Source organism: Eptatretus burgeri, chromosome 14 (genome assembly GCF_056783735.1).
Source record: "Eptatretus burgeri isolate ZD-2024b chromosome 14, Ebu_testis_v1, whole genome shotgun sequence".
Classification (NCBI taxonomy): domain Eukaryota; kingdom Metazoa; phylum Chordata; class Myxini; order Myxiniformes; family Myxinidae; genus Eptatretus; species Eptatretus burgeri.
In genome coordinates, this window is record NC_140974.1 from 1,195,030 (window position 1) to 1,222,713 (window position 27,684).

General features: G+C 44.7%; 1 protein-coding gene across 2 annotated transcripts in view; it reads left to right on the top strand.

Moving 5' to 3' along the window:
- Positions 1–16,973, top strand: part of CEL (carboxyl ester lipase) — a 39,204-nt gene extending 22,231 nt beyond the window's left edge. For both annotated transcript variants that reach the window (XM_085855676.1, XM_085855677.1), the window contains exons 5-10: positions 9,762–9,892; positions 10,017–10,242; positions 13,355–13,538; positions 15,732–15,935; positions 16,050–16,253; positions 16,383–16,973. In XM_085855676.1, coding sequence (XP_085711802.1) covers positions 9,762–9,892; positions 10,017–10,242; positions 13,355–13,538; positions 15,732–15,935; positions 16,050–16,253; positions 16,383–16,590 — 1,157 coding nt within the window. In that variant the 3' untranslated portion in view covers positions 16,591–16,973. The remainder of the gene's footprint in view (positions 1–9,761; positions 9,893–10,016; positions 10,243–13,354; positions 13,539–15,731; positions 15,936–16,049; positions 16,254–16,382) is intronic.
- Positions 16,974–27,684: the final 10,711 nt, after the last annotated feature.

Consider the following 27,684-nt stretch of genomic DNA (forward strand, 5'->3'; position numbering starts at 1 on the left):
GAGAGAGGAGGTGCGGGAGAGGGGGGTGTCACAATTCAAGAGAGGGGGAGAGAAGAGGGGCGAGAGAGGGGGCGAGAGAGAGGGCAAGAGAAGAGCACGAAAGGGGGGGCGATAGAGAGGGGGCGAGATAGTAGGGGCGAGAGAGGTGGGAGGACTGTGGAGGGGCGTGACAATTTGGGAGAGAGCCACAGAGACACAGAGGCACACAGAGAGAGAGAGAGAGAGAGAGACACACACACACACACACACACACACACACACACACACACAGACAGAGAGAGAGAGAGAGAGAGAGAGAGAGAGAGAGAGAGAGAGAGAGAGAGAGAGAGAGATTTGATATCGTTCTTCTTCATCCTTTTCAGCTGTTTCCCATGTTTCCCAAGTTCTGGCCATTTATGATACGGTTGGTCCGTTCTAATTGAAACAATGCTTCAATCCAGTCGTCGTTTACACGTACGGGCACGCGAGAGCGAAGGAACGGCCTGTGTGGTTGTTGTTTCTGGCACACGGTTTGAAAGTAAATTTTTTTTCTTTTTGCATGTACGGCCACACACGTACGGGCCCGCACCTACGGGCCCGCACCTACGGGCCCGCACTCGTATTACTTAATGGACACAATGCCGAATGTCTACTGGTGATACACCATTTCATGCTTCTTGTTGATCTTGTGACAGTATTCACTTATGTTCAAGCTTAACAGCTTATGGGACACAGCTAAGACTGGATGAAGTCATCAACCTTTAGCGGTGAGTAGTTGTCGGTAACTCGATTTTCTACAGAATCAAGCATAGACATGACCAATTTATATTACAAGTGGGCCTGTTGATCTGATGGACCAAATTTTCGTTGGTCTTCACAGCCGTGTTGCGTACCCGCCTCATGTACTGCTTCAGCATTAACCTGCCTTTCACTCAGCGCAGATGTGCTTCAAGCCACTGTGGGGATTTCAAGTTCGTTCTTATTATTGCCACATGATTCTTATTTTTGTTGTAAATGTTATTCGTGTTAATATATACTTTGTTTCAATGCGATCATTGTTTTTGTTATACATTTTGTAATACAACTACACAATTTCACCTCCAATTGGTTCTACTGACCACAATCTTGTGAACACTTTACTTACCACCACTTCTCATCCAACTGCTCCGATGAAACGCCACGTGTTGTGCATTACAATAATGCTGATTTGACTGGTTTACAAAACTTCCTTTCTGACTTTCCCTGGAAAGACTACTGCCTCTCCTCGGGCGATGCCTCCATCTCTGCTGAATGTATAGCTGAGGTTATTGCTGCAGTAATGGAGGCTTATATCCCCTTCTCTGCGAAGTCTATCTCTCTGATCAATTCTCGGTTCAATAATTCCTGCTCTGCGGCCATTCGCGTCAGGGATGCCGCATATCGGGCATGGAAAAACTCTTCTTCCTCCAACTCGCATTCAGCTTTCATGTCTGCCAGAAATCATTGCAAACATGTTATTCATGAAGCGAAGCATTCCTTTATTCAAAGGAAAGGTGACAACCTCTCATCTTATTCCACTAATAGATCTTTCTGGTCCTTAGCTAAAAGTATCTCCAACAACTTCTGTTGCTCTACCTTTCCTTCACTTTTCTGTTCCGATGATACTATCACTGTCTCTCTGACGGATAAAGCAACTCTTTTTGGTTTTCTTTTTTCCTCTAACTCCACACTGGATGACTCCAACATTCCATCTCCCTCTGATGCTCCCCTCACCAATCCTATATCCCTCCCTATAATCTCTTTTCATTCAGTCAAAAAATATACTCCTCTCTCTGGACATAAGCAAGGCCGATGGGCAAGATGGCATTCCTCCCCGTGTCTTGAAGGAATGTGCTTCAGAACTTGCACCCGTGCTTGCTCGTTTGTTTCGTTTTTGTTTGAAACCCCAAACTTTTCCTCTTTCCTGGAAACATGCCTCAGTACAGCCTATTTTAAAGAAGGGTGATTCGTTCAAACCCTTCCAACTTCCACCCCATTGCTCTGACTTCTACTGTTTCCAAAGTATTTGAATGTCTTCTCAACTCTCATTTTCTCAAGCACCTTGAATCTCACAATCTTCGATCTGATCACCAATACAGCTTTGGCAAGGCAAGATCTACAGGTGATATCCTTTCTCACATTATGAATGTCTGGGCCTCTTCGTTGAGAGACTTTGGGGAATCCCTTGTTGTCGGCCTTGATATCTCAAAAGCCTTTGACAGAGTTTGGTGTCAGGGTTTGATTTCCAAGCTTCCCTCTTTCGGCTTTCCTCCTTCACTCTGCTCTCTCATGTCGAGCTTTCTCTCCGACCACTCTATCTCCATAATTGTTGATGGTTCAACATCGACCCTCTTCCCTATCAACAGTGGTGTACCTCAGGGTTCCATTCTGTCTCCAACACTCTTCCTTCTTTTTATCAACGACCTTCTTCCACAAATAACCACATGCAGTCATACGCTGACGACTCAACATTACATTCCTCCATGTCTTTCCCATCTGCCCCGTCTTCCCTCACTCGATCTACATCTCGTTTCATCACAGCCACCTGTTTAAATTCGGATTTGGACAAGATCTCCCAGTGGGGCAAATGTAACCAAGTAAAGTTTAATGCTTTAAAAACTCAATTTCTTCTCATCTCTCCCTCTAAAACTCCTCTCAACTCTCCATTCTCCTTTGAAAGCTCTACAATTACACCAAGTGATACAATAAATTAACTTGGTATCACTCTCATGTCAAATTTATCCTGGAATCCACACATTACTCAAATAGCCAAGTCTGCCTCGAAGAAATTAGGAATCCTGTTCAGATGTCAAAGATTCTTCTCCTCTGAACAGTTGTTCCAACTATATAAAGGATTGATTCATCCTTGTACAGAGAACTGCTCTCACATCTGGGGAGGTTCCAGCTCCACCTACCGACTGGACAGAATTGAATCCAGAGTTATTCGACTTGTCAACTCCACCAATGTGACCTCCAAACTCGACCCACTCACATTACGCCGCATAGTAGGCTCTTTCTCTTTTCTACAGATATTACTTTGGCTTATGCTCGCAATAACTTGCTGCTTGTGTACCTCCACCATTAGCGAGACCAAGGAACACTCGACAAGCCATTACATCACGTGATTATTGTGTGGCCATTGGCAACTCAAGGGTGGGCCGTTTCAATTTTTGTTTCTTCCCCTCCACTGCCAAACTCTGGAACTCTTTACCTTCTCACGTTTTCCCAAACACTTATGACCTTCCCCTTTTCAAAAGGCAGGTTTTTGGCTGCTCTTAGAGCACCCTTATTCTGGGCATTTCCATCTGTCTGTCTGTCCGCGAAACTTTGGTCAAGCCTCGGGGCTAAACCACTCAACCGATTCCAATGGAATTTGGTAGGTAGGACCAATATTTCTGGGAATCGTGTGCTTTCGAAAATGGGACCCCGGGCCCTAGCAACGGCATAGCAACGGCCCTTTAAAGTGGTCAAAAAATAAAATAAAAAAATCGAAAAATCGAAGCTTAGAGTTCTGTGCGTAATCTATCTCACTCCCTTCATGCCAATTTGCAGCCCTAACAAAAAATATTTGTAGGAGGAGATAGGTTTTGGGCGAGTACATGTCGAACATTTCAGAAACGGTTAATTGCGAATATCTCTAAGAGAAAGTGTCTGATTTTGATGAAACTTGGGTGAAATGTGTACAATGTGGCTAGCATGTACACAAAAATGAATGGTTGCTTTGCACACCTCCGTTGCTTAGCAACAGCTAAAATACTTTATCGTACATCGTACACTTATTGTGGACTGTACAAAAAAATCAATACCTCCGAAACTGGACCTCCGAGGGACCTGTTTTTTCTGTGCCCAAGGAGAATGTCTTACAGCATCATATAAAAAAAATCTTACGCGAATAGATCAATGGAATTACCAGGGCTGCCATTTGTTAGAGTCTCTTTGGAAACATGCCTGAAATTTCACAAGGTGGGTTTCTGGGCGCAAACTAAGAGGGCTGTGACGAGAGCGAGCAGCCATGTCGCCTACCGGCTTGTTTTCTTTCTCAATAACTCTTAGACTATTCTCTTTTCTTACTTTTCTATTCATGCTGTTCTTTTATCTAAGGCTTGCCCTCGATGAGGACGATTCAGTCCATGCCTGTAGCCTTCAACATTAAAAAAAATTAGAACGCCATGCCATGGTATAAGGATGTATTAAGCTGCTTTATATACCTCAACATGGCATACGTTTAAAACATGGGAATTCTCATGGATTTTTAGTCGTATAGTCGAGTCTTAAAAGGTCGACAGGATCTTCAAAGTCTTATTGGTCCTCTGGGACCAAGTGTATGTAATTATGTATGTATGTATGTATATCCGCTCTTCACTCATTGATGGGACAGCTGACCTGACATCTCCCACAATTGTAACATAAAATACTGTTGTGTTTGTGGGGGTATATGGAGGAATCCCATAGCGAAGATAGGATTGTATGGATTCGGACATGGAGGAGTCAGGGAGAAGAGCCTCGGGGGAACCCCCCCCCCTGCCCCCCTTGTACATTTTGATGGGTCAGGGAGTTTAGAGGCTTTCCTGAAGTAATTTGAATGTGTGTCTCAGCTCAATGGTTGGGGAGAGTGGGAATGCATGGGGAATCTGGTGGTGACATTGCGGAGGTCAGCTGCAGATGATTTAAAAGTGGTCCCAGAAGGAATATGGACCAGTATGGGAATTTGCAACACCTTGAACCAGAGGTTTGGGACGAGTGCAAGGTGTGACCTGGTCTGGGCCCAGCTGCTGCATCATAGACTGAAACCTGGTGAAACGGTGCAGGAGCTGACCCAGGATATATACCAATCTGTGAGGATTGCGTAAAGGAACCTACCAGCACAGACATGGGATAAGCTGGCAATAGAAAATTTATGGCCACTCTTCCTGATCCTAAGGTCTGAACTCTAGTAGATTTGAAGGACCCAGCCACTGAGTGGCAGAGTGCATGGCAAGACTGACCTTTTTAAGGAAGTCAAACCGCGTACCAGAGAGGTCGCTTGTGACGGTACGACAGGTGGAGGTACGGGAACAGGAAGAGAGGCGGGAAGAAACGGGCATTACCCAAATGCTTAGGGGGATCAGCCAGCAGCTGTCAAATTTGACAAGGGGTAAATTTGCAGCGGGTGAGTCACAGCGGTGTGGTCTGGGTTCGCCAGCTGGGCAGCCCGATCCTCATCGAATTGGCCTGGGAGTAGGGGGTGCTCCGTATGGATTCCTGAAGGGTCCCTTTATGGGGAGTTGTTTCAGGTGCGGGAGAAGAGGGCACATGCAGCAGTACTGTTGGGACCCACCCATGCACAGACCTCCAAGCAGGCCTCACAGCCCAGAGAGGGGAGGACCTCTTGATGGACCACATGGGGTCACTCACTGCCTAGGGTGGGCCCCACAGCCACTGCGGGCTGTACAGGAAACTAGAATGAGCCAAGCATATGGGGCCATGCTTGGCTGGCAAGTGTGTGGATAAGCACCCTTCTTTGGTGAAAATAGTGAATTGTGGAAGAATTGGCATGGGTAATTTGAGGGTTAGATGCAAAATTGAGGGGGAGCTTTGTGAGGCCATGGTGGACACTGCAGCCAGTGACACCATTATTAATCCGAGTGTGTTAGACCAAAGTGTTGGAGGCTGGGACAAAATTTATAGATAAGCAAGACACAGCCTTCAACTGGCTCTGGGGGCGACGGCTCCAATATTGTGCCGTCACCCAATATGGGCAGTCTGGAGGTTGTGGGTATGGAGTTGGGCAGTCTGAACATCAATATGGTGATATGGGTTACCGAGGTGTGCGACCATTGTCTTCTGGGATTGAGTTTCCAAGTGGAACACAACTGTCAACTACACCTTGGGCGAAGTCACGTGTGGTTGGGTACTGAGAGGTTGCAATTGGTTGGACTGGGGGATGACGAGGAGGTGCAGGAGATGTGGCTGGAGGTGCTGCGCACTGTGACCGTGCCTCCCAGGTCCAAGGCCATGGTAATTGCAGAGTTAGCAGCAGGTGTTCACCACATTGGCCAGCTTGGGCTAGTGGAGCCGTGGTCCTCACAGGTAGCTGAAGGATTGATGGTGGGTCGTACCCTTGTGGACATTCGTAGGGCTATGTTGGCGGTTCAGCTGTTCAATGTATCTGATAGTCCTCACATGGTGATGGGCGGAGCTGTACTCACCAAGTGTAGTAATGTAGTGGAGGTCACCGGAGGAGGTGGATCCATATGCTTGCCAGCACAGCAGGACAAAGAGGAAAATTTGGGGGAAATTGATTGGTCCAAGGGAGTGCAGGACTTGATGACATACTGTGAAGAGGGCTAAACATTGGAGCAGGTAGAGACATTGCACAATTTGGTTGGTAAGAATTTGGATGTTTTCTTTCTGTCTTGTCTCATCTCGTCTCTCCCTCTCTCCCTCTCTCCCTCTCTCGGATGTTGGACGCACGAGCCTCATCAGGCATCAAATTAATACTGGTGAGGCTCGGCCTGTTCACCAACTGTCACAGCGGCTCCCTTTCACTAAGAAAGAGGCGGCAGAAGATCAGGTGAGAAAAATGGAAAAAGCCGTACTTATCGAACTTGGGTATCACCCATTGTGCTGGTGAAAAAGAAGGATGTGACCAAAAAAGATTGGTTATTTGTGGATTATTGCCAGCTCAATCATGTGACACTCAAAGATTTGTATCCCCTGCCAAGGATTGATGACACCCTCAATGCCATTTCAGGCTCAAAATGGTTTTCAACATTGGATTTAAAGAGTGGTTGTTGACAGGTGGAGATTGAGAAAGCAGTGAGAGAGAAAACAGCATACTCCACAGGAAAGGGTCTCTGGCAGTTTGTCATCATGCCTTTTGGATTGTGCAATGTCTCTGCCACGTTTGAGCATCTGATGGAACTAGTTCTAATTGGGTTACCATGACAAACTTGCCTTGTCCATTTGTATGACGTATTGGTCCATGCTCCCACATTTGAACATGCTGCCAAAAATTTGTCGAAGGTATTTGAGAGGTTAAGGGGAGCTGGGTTGAAATTGAACCCGAGCAAGTGCGAATTTTTTTAGGAAAGCGGTGACTTACCTGGGTCACATGATCAACGAGAGCGGAATGGCCACTGACCCTGCCAAGGTAAAATCAGTCAAAGAGTGGCCCGCCAGCCCCGCCCCCAAAAATGTAAGAGAAGTTAGAGGATTTTTGGGCCTCTGCTCTTACTACAGGAAATTTGTGGCAAACTTCACAGAAATTGCAAGACCCTTGCACAAATTGATGGAGAAAGGAACCAAATTTGTATGGTTGGAGATCTGCATCAAGGCATTCACTCACTAAAACAATGTCTGGTAGAGGCCCCGGTTTTGGAATATCCGACGGATGATGGAAATTACATCCTTGATATGGATACGAGCCAAGAAGGATTGGGAGCTGTGCTGTCGCAAATGCAACAGGGAGTTGAAAGGGTGATTGCATATTACAGTCGGGCACTTTCGAGGCCCGAATGAAATTATTGCATTACCCACAAAGAAATATTGGCTCTACTGCCTGCAGTTGGACACTTCTACCCTTACCTTTACGGGAGGGAGTTTGTGATCTAGGTAGATCATGCCTCCTTGCAATGGCTCCTTCGGTTTAAAGAACTGGAGGGACAAATTGCAAAGTGGCTTGAGGAGCTGCAGCAGTACAATTTCACTGCACAACATCAGCCTGGCAAAGCACATGCCAATGCAGAGGCTCTCCCTCTCAGCGACCCTGTTGGGCGGTTACAGTGTAAATTCTGTGATAGGCAAGAAGCCAAGGATTCAATTGAGCATGATCAAATTGATGCATGCCTATATGCAGCGAGAGTGACCTCGCGAACTTTGCCACAACCCCCACCTGGATTAGGCGATGTGAATTGGCGAGAAAGATAATGGGAGGATCCCGTTTTGAGCCTCCTTTTTCATTGGCTGGAGGAGGACAAAAGACCTTCTTGGAAAAAGGTTGCTCCATACAGGGCTCAGGTTAGGGCCTATTGGGTGCAATGACAGATGTGTTTAAAGGATGGCCATTTGTACAGGAAATTGGCAACACCAAGAGGCGATGTAGCTTCCTGGTTGTTTGTGGTACCAGACAAATTGAAAGTGGTGATGGAACGCATACATGGGACCAAGACAATGGGACATTTGGGCGTAGCCACAACTTTGGCAAAATTGTGGCAGAGGTTCTATTGGGTGAATCTTTGGCGGTGGTCTTGGTGAGGGGCGGGATGGCCGTAGGGGATGGACGCAAATTCTCTATGTAAATGTGTATGATATAGCGCCACCTCTAGGTGGAGGAGGGCATTACAAGTCTCCATCATTTACAGTGCAGTATTCCTGTGCCTACGTTTTCCAGTGCAGTGTGGTGTTTTGAATTATAAGCAGTAGGTAGGTTTTTGTTTCATGCACGAAACCCATGTTTTTTTTTTGCCTACACAGAGCTGTCAGTTGCCCATACACCACCCAAATAAAAGTATGCCTCAGAAGAACGTATTGCATGCTTGGAACAAGATCGCCCGTCGGGCGAGTACTCTGCTCGTATACAGAATTAGAGATTGTCATATGATATTACCATTGTTATTACCCTTGCTGGAGGAAAGGGTATTGAATTTGGGTCATTTGTCTGTCTATCTTTTTTTGTTACTTGCAAAATCAAAGATTTTTCAATTATATTGGTCAGTCGATTTTGTGATTCTGTCTGTCTGTTTGTTGGGTCGCCGAAATAGGTGACCCTTATTGTCAGTAATTTTGTTGGGTCGCCGAAATAGGTGACCCTTATTGTCAGTAATTCTGCCTGTTTGTTTGTTTGTCATCAGCATAATTGGTAGTAAACGTGGGCCGATTTTGACCAAACTCGGGTGGTAGGTACATATAATGACCGAGTGCTTTGGAAATTGTGATGGTTGCTAGGGATGCTTTAGTTCCCTAGCAACAGCCGAAAAACCTTCAAAATATCAGTACCGTTCCCGCGAAATCAATTCCGAAAGCCATTATCCCACGTAGGCTTATGAAATCAAAGTGGGGTTGCATCAAAGTGGGACGTCTTGGTACCTGATCAGCGCTGCCAGCAGTTATATAGTGGCAGATCTAATTATGTCTCTTATTAATTACGGAACACACCAGTACACAAACACCACACAAACTACACCGCACAAAACAAGTCTTGGCGAGGGTCTGCAATCTCTGATTACTCTTTTTCTTGTTATTATTGTAAGTTGCTATGTTACAATGTTATCATCGTTTTGTTGTTTATTTTGTCATTAGAATGCCATTATAATTACAAAATATGTAATTACAAAATAAATGGTAGAAGAACGTATAATGCTGCTTCATATACCATAACATGTCTTGCGTTTGAAACATGGGAAGTCTAATGGATTTTTTTTTTTGTAGTTCATTTACCAAATTAACTCAGAAGGACATGACAATCATTTTGGTGTATCACATTCCACATCAGAACGCTACAGTAGAACTCCACAAAAAACATGACACACACACACACACACACACACACACACACACACACACACACACACACACACACACACACACCTCATCCATTTATAGTGGAAGACCCATCCTGGTCTGTAACTGGCAACTGGCTCAAAGGTCCTTATGAGGTTTCATCGGATTGCTGGAGAACCCTCAAGGCGAGATGAGATCACGCAACGAGTTCATCTCAGCACTAACCTTGAGGCTTGTGCGGTTGGTCATGTTCCTGATGAGGAAAGCCTGTTGTTCCCGCACAGGAAATTACGGGCTGTGGGACCAGCACATGGCTCTCACGTGGGTCAAAGAGAACATCGCAGCGTTTGGTGGAGATCCAGACAACATCTGCATCTTCGGCGAGTCGGCAGGGGGCGCAAGTGCACACCTCCAGGTGCCAGGTCTTCCTTGGCTCGAAGAGCTCATATAAACACGTGCGCTGCATGATGCATCTTCACTATCTCTGTTTTAATTGCACATCTGAATTCCACTCAACCCCCTGTTTCCCCCAACCCTAGATGCTTTCACCTCACAGTAAGGGTCTATTTAAGCGCGTGATCTCGCAGAGTGGATCAGCTCTGAATCCTTGGCTCCTGCAGACAACCCCTCGACATTGGGCCGAAGAGGTGGCCAAGAGTGTTGGCTGTCCTACTGAAGATAGTGCCGCACTGATCAACTGCTTGCGTATCACTGACCCCAATGCAATCGTGATGGCCATCAAACTCAAGATCCCCAGTTCGACCGGTACAATACCCGTGTGGTGTGACCGATTCTCTCTGTTTCCCTGTAAAGCATTATTAGTTGGAGAATTTTTTTTTTTGCCAAGTATATTGGTCTGTAGCATTTGTCTGTCTATTTGTCACACGATTTTTGGTCACAGTTTTCAAGCAATTGTTCTGAATTTTTGTTTGTGTAGATGACTGGCCAAGGACAGCAATGACAAATTTTTTTGCAGATCTGAATCTGAGAATTTTTAAAGTTATTCTTTACGATTGCGAGATGGGGCCAAAAACGATATATAGTACAATATCTCAAAAAGTTATGGATGGATTCCCACGAAACTTGTGCACACGTTGGGAGTAGCACTCGGAAGAATTTATTCAATTTTGGTGAAGATCCGAATCCAGATCTGGATACGATAATTATTTAATTTTAAACTGATTCTTTAAGGCCCAGTCACACCTTGACGTTTTAGCCAGGAATGGCAACGTATAAAAATGTATGTAAAACGTTGGCGTACGCTGAAGTTTTGAGTTTTTTTTTTTAAGTTTTGGTCGTATTCATAACGTGTTGGTCGTATGCATAACGTATTAGTAACGGGCACAGAACGTTTCGTTGTGTTAAAGATAACTTATACCAACGAATGCTTAGCCTGTTGTCGGCGTTCACAACCTATGCCCAACGATAGTTTAACTTAGTCATAGCGCGCTGCACGTATCGCCGACGAACTCGTGGCGTTCTCTGTTAAAAACCTGCCGCACGCAGATTTAAATCATAACCTCCTAAAAATTGGAAGTGTCAACATCGCAGTCACACCTTGACGATTTAGTCAGCGTATGCCGACCTATGAAAAATGTGTCTAAAACGCTGGGACACGTCGAATACGGTATGGGTAAGTTGTGTATACGTTAGGAGCACGATGAAAAACGATGAAGTACGCTGGCATATTACGTGGTACGTCTAGTACGTCGTGAAATTTCAAGCATGCTGAAAATTTTACAACGTACTCGACGTATGGCTCACAAGTTCCGCATACGCTGGCATAAGTTCTCGGCACGCTCCGCAATCGTTTACACACGTCGGCCACACGTTACTTGTAAGTTACTCATAAGTCGAAACACGTCGAGGTAATGTTTAGCATACCCGAAACTTAATTTTTAACCTACGAGTAACGTGCTTTGAACCTATTAGTAGCGTGCTTTAAACCTATGTGTAACATATCTCAAACGCACATTGGCGTATGTAGACGAATTTAATTGACGTCTTCCGGATGACCGCAGAACTTCCTGAACGTGTTTCTAACTTACAGCTACCGTATAATGGCGTATTGGCAGCGTTTAGGGGAATTGGTATATACAAATGAGCTTCACAAGAGGAACCCGTCAGTGTTCCAGACTCCATGTTGAGTAGATGTCAATGTCAGTAGCAGTAGTAGTAGTAGTTCGAGAGAATTTAGTGATGTCGATGTTAGTAGTAGTTCGAGAGAATTTAGTGATGTCGATGTTGGTTGTAGTAGTAGTTCGAGAGAATTTAGTGTTGTCAATGTTAGTAGTAGTAGTAGTATTAGTATTAGTAGTAGCAGTTCGAGAGAATTTAGTGATGTCGATGTTAGTAGTATTAGTAGTAGTTCGAGAGAATTTAGTGATGTTGATGTTATTCGTAGTAGTAGTAGTTCGAGAGAATTTAGTGATGTCGATGTTAGTAGTAGTAGTTGTAGTAGTAGTAGTTCGAGAGAATTTAGTGATGTCGATGTTGGTAGTAGTAATAGTAGTAGTAGTAGTACTTTCAAGTAACGTGTTGCAAAGTGTGAACAACGTTCGTGTAGCGTGCTTACAAAACGTTACTCATAGGTTAGAAATAAGTTTCGGGTACGCTAAACATTACCTCGACATGTTTCGACTTATGAGTAACTTACAAGTAACGTGTTTCAACGTGTGTCAACGATCGCATAACGTGCTTACAACTTATGGCCAGCGTAGCGGAACGTGTGAGTCATACGCCGGCATACGTCGTAAAATTTCAAGCATGAAAAAATTCGAGGAAAACCCAAAAGTTCAACGTTTAAAGCGAGCGTACAACGACGTATGGCAGTGTTTTTCAGCGTGCTCTCAATGTTATCAAAACTTACCCATAACGTATTTGACGTGCACCAGCGTTTTAGACAAATTTTCCAATAATCGGCATAAGCTGGCTAAAACGTCAAGGTGTGACTGGGCCTTTACCATTGAGAGATTGGGCTAAAAACGACATTGCATGATATCTCAAAAAGTTGAGGACTCATTCGGATGAAACTCGGTGGACAGGTTGGGTGTGCGACAAGGAAGAAATTATTCGATTTTGGTGAAGATTCGAATGCGGATCCAGAAAGAAGAATTATTTAATTTTTAATTAATTCTTCACTATTGAGAGATGGGGCTAAAAACGATGTTGCATGATTTCTGAAAAAGTTGTGGACGGATTCGGATGAAACTTGGACAGATTTGGTGTGTGAAAAGGAACAATCGATTCGATTTTGGTGAAGATTCGAATCCGGATCCTGATACGAGAATGTTTTAAGTGATTCTTCACCGTTGAGAGATGGAGCCAAACACTATGTATAATCATGTTATCTCTCAAAGTTGTGGATGGCTTGTGACAAAACGAGGTGGAAGAGTTGGTTAGGTGACTATGTGACAAGAACAAGCTGATTCGATTTTGGTTTCGGTCTGGAATCAGATCTGACCTATCAGTGGCATACAAAATGTAAACTATTCAGCCTGGGGGAGGTATGTTCTCTACGGAGTGCCGAGCTGTTTCGCCAAGTTGTCACTCCATGAGTGATTTTCCATCGGTTTGTTTCCATATAAATGTCCTGTCTGACATAATGGTGCACAAGTCGTGCACCCGTGTTGATCTGATGACTGACCAGCTTCCGAACCCGACGATAAAATGTCGCACTGGTGATTAGCAGACACGGATGGACACTTTAAACCGGGTGGACATTCTATCATCCATACTCTTTCAGACTATGGAAATAAGAAGGATTTACCCTCATTGGATGGGCGCGAAACCCTCCATTAACCCCCAATAATTGTACTATACCTGAAGAAGATTAGTCTCATGTGTTTTGTCCTTGTGCATTGTGTTCTATCTGTAGGGGCAGTACTCGACTCCATGGTCTGGGGTGCAGTGGTTGATGGAGATTTCCTGCCAGACGAGCCACAGAATCTGTTCCACCTTTCGGCCGGCATCGACCTCATTTCGGGAATAAACAACATGGATGGACATCTTTTTGCCGGGATGGACGTGCCCTCCATCAACATGGGTTTTGGGACAAACGGGTATTAAAAGGAAGCACCAATGGCTCAGTAAGGGAGAAATTCGGTTGAATGACGTGGCGACATTGTAGATAGACCCTGTGATTAAAGCTGATGATGCCATGATGACCCCCCGAAAAAAAAAATAGGTCAATAAAATCTCCCCGTGCCCCCTCCAAAGCAGCGTTCCCTCTCAAGAAACAAAAGATCTCCGAAATGAAGACCATTATGAAATGTTTCAAAGCATCTTATTTATTCCTATTGAAAGCCATTTTCGACTACAAACATGGGGAACAAAGCAAGGATAAAGTGCAGTTCACACAGTCATATCCTCCCAGAATGGCCCTCGATCTTTCAAAGTATAAATGGGACACGATTGCTTAATGGCGTCACGTGACTGTGGTACCCTGTCCCCTCGATGCAGCGGGTAACACCCACCAACCCCCCAAAGCGTCACGTGTTTTGTGTACATATATACACGCTGTTGACTTGATTATACCGACTAAAAAAATTGGAGGAGTAGGAGAAGAGGAGAAGGATATTGATATCATCTGACAATTCCCATTGGAAAATTACTTTTCGTGGGGCTAAGTGGACGGTTTCAGACCGGTAGGTAGAGTCCTGAGGTATGATGACAAAGGGGCGATTCCGGTATGACTATGATGACAAAGGGGAGATTCCGGATGATGAGAGACTATGATTATAAATATAACTAGAAGGGCACTCGGTCGAGCGCATCCCTCCGCCATGTAATGCCTGATCCATGAGAACATATTGGGCCCGGTACATGTTTGAAATATCAGGCTAAACACCACCACATGGTATTTCCATGCTATACACCACCACATGGTATTTTCATGCTATACACCACCACATGGTATTTTCATGCTATACACCACCACATGGTATTTTCATGCTATACACCACCACATGGTATTTTCATGCTATACACCACCACATGGTATTTTCATGCTATACACCACCACATGGTATTTTCATGCTATACACCACAACATGATATTTTCATGCTATACACCACCACATGGTATTTTCATGCTATACACCACCACATGGTATTTTCATGCTATACACCACCACATGGTATTTTCATGCTATACACCACCACATGGTATTTTCATGCTATACACCACCACATGGTATTTTCATGCTATACACCACCACATGGTATTTTCATGCTATACACCACCACATGGTATTTTCATGCTATACACCACCACATGGTATTTTCATGCTATACACCACCACATGGTATTTTCATGCTATACACCACCACATGGTATTTTCATGCTATACACCACCACATGGTATTTTCATGCTATACACCACCACATGGTATTTTCATGCTATACACCACCACATGGTATTTTCATGCTATACACCACAACATGATATTTTCATGCTATACACCACCACATGGTATTTTCATGCTATACACCACCACATGGTATTTTCATGCTATACACCACCACATGGTATTTTCATGCTATACACCACCACATGGTATTTTCATGCTATACACCACCACATGGTATTTTCATGCTATACACCACCACATGGTATTTTCATGCTATACACCACCACATGGTATTTTCATGCTATACACCACCACATGGTATTTTCATGCTATACACCACCACATGGTATTTTCATGCTATACACCACCACATGGTATTTTCATGCTATACACCACCACATGGTATTTTCATGCTATACACCACCACATGGTATTTTCATGCTATACACCACCACATGGTATTTTCATGCTATACACCACCACATGGTATTTTCATGCTATACACCACCACATGGTATTTTCATGCTATACACCACCACATGGTATTTTCATGCTATACACCACCACATGGTATTTTCATGCTATACACCACCACATGGTATTTTCATGCTATACACCACAACATGATATTTTCACCCAATCTGTCAATGGTGAAGAATCACTTAAAAAAATTAAATAACCCTCGTATCCAGATCCGGATTCGGATCATCACCAAAATCGAATCATTTCGTCCTTGCCACACACCCAACATGTCCACCAAGTTTCATCCGGATCCGTCCACAACTGTTTGAGATATCCTGCACACAGACAGAGGGGTGAAAACGTAACCTCCGTCACCGGTAATAAGAGGTCGTGATGGCACAAGTATCAATGCTAATTGTGGTGATCGTGTTGCTCGACAGTCGCGACCTGCGTCGAGTTCTGAAGGCATTCACCAAGGACAAGGGTCGGAAGGTCATGCAGGATGCATTCGATCTGTACTCGAACTCCTGGGGTGGACTCGAAACCCAGGAAGAAGCTGCCAGGGCCGTCGTGGACCTCGAGACCGATGTGATGTTCCTGGTTCCGAACCAGATCTCGCTGGAGCTGCACGAGCGTGCGTGCAGGTGCGCCAGCCGTTTCCCACCTGGATACACCTGATCACACTTCCGCATCGAGCCTCGGCACCTGCTCACCATGTGTTTCCCAGGCAAACCCGCGATCTGTGCTTGCGTGTGCAGGAACAGCACCTCCAAGACCTACGCGTACGTGTTCTCCCACCCATCACGTCTTTTCCTCTATCCTGATTGGATGGGCGCGGACCATGCCGATGATCTTCAGTTTGTGTTTGGGAAACCCTTCGTGACGCCGTTGGGTTACCGACCCCAGGATCGTGACGTGTCCACTTATTTTATCAATTACTGGACCAACTTTGCACGAACAGGGTGAGCTTGGAACTGACAAACAATACAACAAAACGCATGAATGAATCCCTTGAATGAACCTTATTATTTAAAACATGCCCAACGTCTCTCGTCTCTCCTCCCCCACGAACCCGTGCTGTGTGTGGGCAGAGACCCGAACAACGGGGAGAATGGCGTTCCCGCCAACTGGTACCCATTTGATACGGACTACCGATACTACCTGGACATCAACCACGACATGAATTATGACTCGATGAAGCAGAACCTTCGGCTCGAGTTCACCAAGTTCTGGGCAAACGCTTTCTCAACCAAGGGGAATTGTACCCTCTCCAAGGATCTCGAGACCTTTGGATCTTAAGGCTTGAAATGGAACGCGGCGCAGACCGTGCATAGTCCGCGGATTCGCTTTTTCTTTTTGCGATGAAATAGCTTCCCTTCTTCCTTCCCTGCTTTGCCGCTGCACACGCGTCGACACCAGTCATCTATTTATTATGTACGCAAACGTGGTGCAATTGTTTGACCACCACAACCCACCATACCCAAATTGGTAACATGTCCCCTTTCCTTCGCTCCCTTTCCCCACACGTCCTCTAAAACCTCTTTCCGTTCCCTCCTCGCTCCGCCACCTCCTCCTCGGTCACATCATCCTCACTCTTCTCCATGTTGCCCCCACCTTTCCCAGTGTGTACGACGTCATGTAAGAGATCGACAGCCGCTAAAAATAAAATTATTTGCACAAAACGTTTGGTGTTCTCTGCCATGACGGTTTACTTTAGGTGGTGACGAGAAACGTCCAAAACCTCATTGTGGAACCAGGTAGAGCAATCCGCTATACACACGTGTACTCGTCGTGTCCAAATACACACGTGTACTCGTCGTGTCCATGTCCGCTACACCTGTTTCAAATACACACGTGTACTCGTCGTGTCCATGTCCGCTACACCTGTTTCAAATACACACGTGTACTCGTCGTGTCCATGTCCGCTACACCTGTTTCAAATACACACGTGTACTCGTCGTGTCCAAATACACACGTGTACTCGTCGTGTCCAAATACACACGTGTACTCGTCGTGTCCAAATACACACGTGTACTCGTCGTGTCCAAATACACACGTGTACTCGTCGTGTCCATGTCCGCTACACCTGTTTCAAATACACACGTGTACTCGTCGTGTCCATGTCCGCTACACCTGTTTCAAATACACACGTGTACTCGTCGTGTCCATGTCCGCTACACCTGTTTCAAATACACACGTGTACTCGTCGTGTCCAAATACACACGTGTACTCGTCGTGTCCTTGTCCGCTGCACCTGTTTCAAATACACACGTGTACTCGTCGTGTCCACGTCCGCTGCACCTGTTTCAAATACACACGTGTACTCGTCGTGTCCTTGTCCGCTGCACCTGTTTCAAATACACACGTGTACTCGTCGTGTCCATGTCCGCTATACCTGTTTCAAATACACACGTGTACTCGTGTCCATGTCCGCTGCACCTGTTTCAAATACACACGTGTACTCGTCGTGTCCTTGTCCGCTGCACCTGTTTCAAATACACACGTGTACTCGTCGTGTCCATGTCCGCTGCACCTGTTTCAAATACACACGTGTACTCGTCGTGTCCGCAAGAAAGACTTTTCCATTCAACCCCCCCCCCCCCCACCATAATGTTCCCAACGGTGATACAAACTTTCCAGAAATAAAGCAGTTCATGATTAAAAAAACATTAAAAAGATGTGTGCGTGTGCGTGTGCGTGTGTGTGCGTGTGCGTGTGCGTGCGTGTTTGCGTGTTTGCGTGTGCGTGTGTGCGTGTGCGTGTGTGTGTGTGTGTGTGTGTCAAACACAAATCCAGCTTTATTCCTTTATGGTGAATTAATTGATTACACCATTAAGTCGTCTTGTTGCCTTCCTTCATAAACCAGATTATTCGGAAAACCCACTTGTGGGGAGTCTGTAAAAAGGGATCTCAACCGGGCGTGAAGGGATTTGATTGAACAAACAGACTAACGACGAGAGATAAGGACATCTTTTTAATACGTACACAAATAATGATGGAAATTCCTTCCCTCCTCCGCATCTCACTCACGCCACATGCTCAATGGACGTCCCTCCGCTTCCTTCCCATTACTGCGACTGCAGTCATGGATGTCTGGGCACATAATAGCCGACTCTTTCGTACAGTGACAATGGGACGGGCAACGTCACGACATAGGTAAATGTTAACAGAAGGGACAGCCGGCTTAAAATCCCTTCGAAGACCCGCAGCGTGATCAGTGACGCAGGTGAAACACCAGGACGAGGGTTTACAGGCTCATGTTTTCCGTTCGGTGGGGAAAAAAACACAACCCGGACAAACAATTCATTGGCCGGTAAAACACCTGGGATATCGATCCATCACTCAGTTCACGGGACAAAAACAATGAAGGAATGATTGAATCAATCAATTGGTTGATCTGTTTACCACCAGTCACCACCATATCATCGAATCAAAGCCCTCTCGGCCAAGTGCCCGGCGGGTGACAAGTCGTCGACCGAGAATTAACAGGGTCCAACTACACTTTTTTAAAGTTTGAGAAAAATGAAATCAAAAATTCAAAGTGGAATTGCCGCTATCTCATAACATTTTATTTTCATATCGTGTGTTACATAACAGGTACATATAAAGGTTACATAAAATAATCTTACTTAGTTTCCTCTGTTGCCCTTCTACATGGACTTCTTATAAACTTGAATGAAATGTCAGATAGACCCTGTTAATTCTCGGTCGACGAAGTTTCCAACTACCAAGCTGTACACACAGTAGTTGGACTTGTGGCCGCGTCACAAGTAGTCTTTATTTGTACACTGTAAAGCAAACGGTAGAGGAAAGGTGAGCTGGACAAATAGAGCACTCAAGCGTGACGATCGAGTTACACCGATAGAGGTAAGGCTTGTGAGCGAAACACACACACGCACACACACACACACACACACACACGAACACGCACACACACACACATGCACACACACACACACACACACCCACAAACACACACACACACACGAACACGCACACACGTGCACACACACACACCTACAAGCACACACACACACACGAGCACGCACACACGTGCACACACACACACCTACAAACACACACACACACACGCACACCTACATACACACATACACACACACACGCACACACACGCACACACACACACACACGCACACACACACACACCTACAAACACACACACGCACACACACACACACGAACACGCACACACACGCACACCTACATACACACACACACACGCACACACACACACACACACACACGAACACGCACACACACACACATGCACACACACACACACACACACACACACACACACACACACACACGAACACGCACACACGTGCACACACACACACCTACAAACACACACACGCACACCTACATACACACACACACACACACACACACACACACACACACACACACACACACACACACACACACCTACAAACACACACTCGCACACCTACATACACACACACGCACACCTACACACACACGAACACGCTCACAAACACACACCTACACACACACACACACACACGAACACACACACACACGAACACACACACACACACACACACACCTACATACACAGACGCGAACACGCACACGCACATACCTACTAACACACACACGGGCACACACACACACACACACACACACACACACACACACACACACACACACACACACACACACCATTGTGAGGGAGGGGACTCGGTTATATCGAATTGTAAAATTCATTGAGCTAATGAAACATTTTTGTGCTAATCTATCATTTTGTATGCATTTCCATGTGTGTCCATAACTCCAAAACAATGAAACCGAGCAACCTGAAACTTTGCATGCATACCAAGAGAACTCTACTGAGAAAGCAAATGTGTAGAGTGTGTACATTCCAATGAGGTGTAAAACTGGAAGCAGAAAGACACCAGGGTGGTTGAGTTGTGAGATAAGGAACGCTGTGAAGGAGAAGCAGAAGTAAAGGTATTTATTAGGTATAAAATAACAGGACTGGAGTTAGATTTATATCACTATCGGAGTAAACAAAGGCAAGTTAAGAAAATAACTCGGCAAGCCAAAAGAGAGGATGAGAAGTTTGACTTCAGTTGTGGGGAAGGTGGTGGAAACATTAATTAAGGTCCAGATGAGGGTTCATACAAACTAATTAAAGGTAGTCAGCATGGCTTTACCAAAGGTAGTCCCTGTTTAACAAATCTTTTAGAGTTCAATGATGCAGTGTCTGATTGGGTGGATGAGGGAAAGGTGGTGGACATAGTACAGTGTGTGTGTGTGTGTGTGTGTGTGTGTGTGTGTGTGTGTGTGTGTGTGTGTGTGTGTGTGTGTGTGTATACTATATATATATATATATATATATATATATATATATATATATATATATATATATATATATATATATATATATATGTATTTTTTTTAAAATATATACTCGCATACTTACTCGGTGTTTCTTGGGAAGAGAAACATGACGAAGTAACACTTTGTGAGCCAAAGGTAATTTGGAGATTGTTATACCCTCTGCCACCACCACCAGGTGGCACTACATGGTACACATTTACATAGTGAATTTATTCCCCACCCCCCACACTCGCAAGTGACGCCATGGCCACATACCCGATGTTACACACACACACACACACACACACACACACACACACACACACACACACACACACACACACACACACACACACACACACACACACACAGTTCTATTTGTACCCCAAGTTTGGAGTTTGTAACTTAATATATGTGGCCATGCATAGAACACATACAAAACGAGAGAAAAGAGAGAGGGAAGAGAGAGGAGAGGGAGAAGAGAGTGACAGAGAAGGGAGAGGGGAGAGAGAGAAGAGATAGGAGAGAGGAGAAGAGAGGAGAGAGGGAGAAGAGGGGGGAAGAGAGGGGAAACACCAACAGCAGAGTCGAATCCCAAGACAAAGGAAGACTTGGACAAACAAAGGGTGTTGGGAGGATTGGGTGGAGGTGGGGGGGGGAGGAGAAATTACATGGCCATTGTTTGACAAAATGGATACAGAAGGAAACTCCAAGGAGGGAAAATTGGAAATTAGGAAGGAAGAGGGATTGGGGTGCGTTGTGGGAGTTGGCGGGAGGGTGCGTTATCGAGGGCAATAAAGATCATGTGTTGTATTGGGGATGATCTGAGATGGTGGTGAACAGCTGGCTTGAAGACCTGGAGGGAAGAATGAGGTTGAAGAAGTTATGGAAGTTGGTTCCACAAGTGGGACAAAAGAGGAACAAATGAGTGGAGGTGAGAAGTGATCCTGGATTTAAGTAGTTTCGCCAGAAGGGGGTTGATGGGGGGCCGTGTGAGCCCTGCAGAAGTCGGGGGAGGTGGAGAGGACAAAGCACGGAAAGAGCAGTGGGTGCAAGACCAGAAATGATGCGGTGGAAGACAGAGAGACCACCCACCTGTTTGCAATGGCCAAGTGATAGGCCCAGAGACCCAGCTTCACGGTGGGGGATGTAGGTTTTGGTTTGCACAACGTCAAGCTGAGAAAGATGTGAGAGGCAGGAGAGCCAGATTGAATTTGTGCAGATGAAGTCTAAATATTAATTTTACCGTTCATTAACTTGTCTTCTGTAAAGGTTTAAACCATTCATTGCGTTCTTCACACAATACTGTAATTGTCTCCACAATAATTCTAAATCCTGAGATAAATCGCATGTCCAGTGGAATGTAAAACAGTTAAAACTTTGGAATCAACGGTGTGTTTGATGACCGAGTAACTTGAAGGAGGTCCTTTTAAGAGACATCGTTGTCCTTAAAAAGCCGTAGATTAAATGGGACATTAATTTATTTATTACTAGCAAATACAATCCATCACTTCACTGATAGGAATATTGAAGGGGAGGGGGGAGGAAGAGGAAGAGGGGGAGGGATGGAAGGGAGGGGGAGGGATGGAAGGGAGGGAGAGAGGATGGGGGTGAGGTGGAGAGGGAAAGAGCTGGAGAGAGGGATGGGGGTGGGTATGGGCGTCGATTGGTAGGGGATGGGGGGGACATGTCCCCCCCACTTTTTATCAAGGGGGGGGGGACAATATGTCGATTGTCCTTCCCCCCCACTTTTTCATTGAACGTAAGTTACGTAACACAAAACGAGCTGCTCTAGTACAACCAGGCCGAGATGCTCCTCAAATACAAGAATAAATTTTTAAATCTCTATTAAAGTTTTATTGGTCTATTATAATAGTTCATTTAAAGATGATAGGTTAACAATTCAACATTGATAATCCGTGCTTCCCAAGCCATGGTCTCCCACCGGCCAAGCGCCCATAGCGTCGTCGCTTTTTGATCCTTCGATGTCGCTCTTCCTCTCATTGCGAAGCAGAATTCGCCAAGCGTTGGATTGTTCACCCACTAACAGGGAACGTGACCTGGACATTTTGAGGTATGTTGGGACGTTTTCGGACTGTGTATCGTCATTTTATGAGTGTTTAAAGAAATCGCGGCTTCATGGCCCGGAGCGCCACGCCTCGGATAGTGTTAGGCCGCAACGGCTCGGGGCTCCTTTAACGACCAAAATAGTTTATTTCACCTTTCTAACTTGTATCGCCGGATGCCTGATATTATTACCTGCACGATGATGTGTGTGTTTAATTTTTGTGACTTTGCACCGTCGAGTTATAAGCTAATAAAAGATTTCACGGCCTGGTATGCTGATTGAGATGGTGGATGCAGGATGACGCAGTTTCACTCTACCGGCTCGCACGAACGAAGGAAAGATATTTTGTAATTCTGTTTTCATATTTCGCAGTCGATAACAGCGGCCTAAATCCCAACGTTGAAAATCGAAGGAAAGTGGGTATTTTGGCGACTAAATTAGCTTTGAATACTTGGGAAACGTAAAATAAAATGCGCTGATTCACTCGCTTTTGCGGCGGTTAATGTCAATAATTTTTTCATCGGTACTTGGACTTAGGGGAGGTATAGACCTACAAAACGAGAGGTATCATTCGGTCGTCGGACTTATGAGGATTAAATTATAGCTTTTAAAAGGTAGCTGTTGAAAAATATGCAAAATTCACCTCAGCGGTTCGGACAAACGAACGGAAAATTATTTTTGAATTCTGTTCTCGGATTATTCAGTATCTATAGGGTAATAATGAGATTACCTCGAAAATCCGATTAAAAAAGGCTTAGGCTTAGTAGCTCAGCCGCGGCTTGCAATTTTTACGAGGAAAAATAACGTTCCGGAAGGAATTTCTCTTCCGCCATCATCCGAATAATTTTCCGTTAGCACGAGGACAAAGACAAAGGATAGACCGACCGAATAAGGTGTCTCATTAAACTGTGTGATTTAGAATGATTAAATTAGAGATTTTAAATGCAGCGTTGAAAATAAAATAAAGAGGATTGTCAGCTTCTTCTTCTTCTTCACCATGTCGACCCCGCAACGGTTCTGGTCTCCTTTGGCGACTAAAATGGTTTATTTCACCTTTATAACTTGTATCGCACTCGACTTAAACAAAACGTACGGGCACGCACTGTACTTGAACAAAGGCACGCGGTTTCAAAGTTGTATTTTTTTTGCACGTACAGGCACGCACTAGTGGAAATGATGAACGTATTTACAAATCAACAAACTATGTACAACAATTGGAAAGAAGAGAGTGCACGTCCGGATGGCAACCAGTGCTGGCTGCAGGCTATAATCAGCAGGGGGGCATTCATTTTTCCAAAGGGGGCACTTTATTTTTCAACACCCCTATATGTAGCAAGCAAATGCTCACCGATACAATAAACAGCACAGTGAAAGTGCTTTGAAAAAGGCTACAAGTATAGGCTAAAAGTTCAGTTGACACCTTAACAAAACAAGAACTATACAGAAAGTCTGGACTGGGGGGTGTCTGGACAAAGTCTAATCTGGGTGGGCATTGCCCCCCCCCCCCCCCGTGAGGCCAACACTGACGGCAACAGATCTTCATCCCTCATATCCTGGTTACGTGGTTTGTGAGAGTTAAAGAATTACATAAATGTTCAAATTACAACTGATTTTAGCTCATTCTTTGGTGAACCCTTTTGATGGCATGCAAATCAAGTACACAATCTTTAACGACGACGCTAACTATGAACCAATAATATCATAATCATCTCACTCAACTTTAGCTCATTGGTAAATTAAATGCAGATTAAATAAAATGATGAATATTAATAATCCCTGGTAATAAAATACCAGGGTATCTGACCCTAACTAAAAGTAATAAGCGCATAGCCGGGAACTAAGTGAGTAATGGAATGCTAAATTGGGAGCTCAGATGCTAAATTAAGAACTGAACTTGTATCGGTGTTCTTTTAGTAATACATGTGCTACGTAAAGCTTATCACACTTCAACATTGTGCCTGGAGGTATAGTGACCTAGCCAAAAGTATGTTCACCTTAAAAATGCCCTGTTACACAAAAATAACCTTTTTAATTCACATGTCAAAATTTATTCAACTGAAATGTAATTCCCTTCTCGTTTCATAGAGGATATGGATATCAGAAAGTTTTTCGCGACAGCATCAAGTAGCACATCCCTGACCACTCCTGGAGCAATCAAGTTTCCAGAAAGAGGTGGACGATTCAAAGGAGAAGATAGCAGAAAAGGGTGCATGTGCGAGCACTCGGCCTAATTTCCCAGATATGCCTTTTCAACCTCATGATGTCAGTTGTATCTCAGTCCAAATACTGCCAAACCGAAAGTTGAAGTTTCAACAATAGTGATTCAAACATTTTCCGTGGCTTCATTTTGATCAGAGCATCAGCGGTGTACTCTGTCACACCTGTACGGACGCTTCTCGTGAAAAACTTACCGAACTTGCCCGCTGTGCAGAAGACGCATTTGTCTCAAAGGGCTTTCAGAACTGGAAGAAGGCTACAGAAAAATTCAGACAACACGAACGATCAAACACACATAGGCTTGCCTCTGAAAATCTGAAATGTCGCAGAAGTCAACCTGGTGTCCATGTTCAGCTGAGCAGCAAAATGCTAGAACAGCAAAGATCTGCATGGTCAGCACTTCTGAAGATTATCACCTCACTGCAATATTTAGCCCGACAAGGTTTTGCAATTCGTGGGAAGGATGCCTCTGAAGGGAATTTCAAAATGCTCTTATAGTTGCGGGCCGAGGATGATGTAAACCTCAAGACGTGGCTGTCAAGGAAGACGACGTTCACAAGTGGAGAAATTCAGAACGAAATTCTACAGTTGATGAGTCATGCCATCCGCAGAAATATCTGCAGTAAAGTGAATGAAATGTCCACTCAGTTTGGACTCGTAACTAATGGAACGCAAGATATTCAGGGTAATGAGCAGGAGTCGGTGTGTGTGCACTACGTGATGGATTCCTTTGATGTTCAAGAAGATCTCATCGGCCTCTACCAAGTATCGTCAACAGGAGTATCACTTTGTAAGATGTTTCAGGATGTCCTAATTCGGTGTCAACTCCCCATTGAACACCTTAGAGCGCAGACTTACGATGGGGCAAGCAACATGTCCGGAAAGTACAAGGGCTGTCAAGCACAACTAAAAAAACTCCAACCGCTGGCCAATTATGTTCACTGTGGAGCTCATGTCACCCAACTCATTACATTGAAAGCCCTACAAACTGCACCGTTCATAAGAGACGCCCTTGATTATGTCCAGGTACTCAGCAACATCCACAACAACTCTGGAAAATTCAAGCATCTGTACTTGAATATCCATGCTGACGATGCTGACACTCCTTGCCCTACACGCCTGAGGCCAATTTGCCCGACGACACATTGGTTAACTCGTTCTCCTGCCGTGAACTCGATATTGGATAATAGTGGGGCAACTTAGCATAACAATTGTGCATTTTGTGAGGAAAGCACCAAATTTGGCACACTAGTAGCCCATCATATTATGAACAGATTTGGATATTGGGCCATCTCAAATTCAGCCGCTGATGGCTGTGGCAGCCATTTTACACTGCTATCAAAAATTTGAGATGGCCCAATATCCAAATCTGTTCATAATATGATAGGCTACTAGTGTGCCAAATTTGGTGCTTTCCTCACAAAATGCACAATTGTTATGCTATATTTAGCTAAGTTGCTCCACTATAACTATGAAGCGGTACTAGATGCCCTTCAACAAGCAAGTGATGACTTTGGTACGAACACGGCATCGCGAGCCAATGGTATTCGAAGCTGTCTTTCATCAGGAAAGTGTGTTCTCAGTCTGTTTGCATCATTGCCCGTTCTCCAATCCCTTGAATACCTCAATAAGGCACTTCAGGGTTCACAAGTTACCATCTCTGTTATGCTTACCGCTGCAAAGGTAACTGCACAGAATCTCCAGTCTCTCCGTACCAACCAGACGCTTAAGGAGGCTTTGGAAGCAGCACAACAGAAGCTCCAGCAGTGCCAACTAGATCCAGTGACCCTCCCTCGTAAGCGCAAGCTTCCAAAGAGACTTGATAGAGGCACACAGGAATACACTGCCAATTCTGCAGAGGAGGTATACAGAGTTGAATTTTTTTAAGTCATCGACAGCACATCCAAGAACTTGAACGAGTACTTCACATCAACCGACCTCATGGCGTATAGGGACTTGGGTGAAATGCTCCTGTCTGGGTCATTCAAACCACAAATAGTCCGCAAATATCCCGAACTGTCGGATTCCCGAGAGCAAGAACTTGGCTTCTTTCGTAACCAGTTCAGTGGTTCATCTGTTGAGGATTACCGTAAGATATTTGTAGACATGGTGCCGGAAGTCCGTCGAATGTTCCCACAGGTAGAACATTTGCTGAGGCTTATATTGGTTTCCCCAGCAAGTTCATGCGAAGCTGAACGGTCATTCAGCGCACTCAGACGTATGAAGACTTGGTTACGTTCCACAATGACCCAACAACGCCTCAACCATCTCATGATCTGTCATGTTCACCGAGATCGTCTGACTGCACTTGACCCCCAAGACATTGCTACAAAGTTTTTAACTGGATCGGCAGACAAGAGGGTTCATATTTTTGGCAAGTTTTAAGGTAAATTGACCGTACTCGTGTAATATCAATTTGTATGTCAGTCTTGTTTTCAGTTTATGTTTAGTGAATCAGTTCAAGGGTCCCGAGAAGGAGGCTTGATAAACAATTCTTCAGATATATATATATATATATATATATATTGGGGAGAACAAGTATTTGATACACTGCCGATTTTGCAGGTTTTCCCACTTACAAAGCACGTAGAGGTCTGTAAATTTTATCATAGGTACACTTCAACTGTGAAAGACGAAATCGAAAACAAAAATCCTAAAAATCACATTGTATGATTTTTAAATAATTAATTTCCATTTTATTGCATGAAATAAGTATTTGATACATCAGAAAGACAGAACTT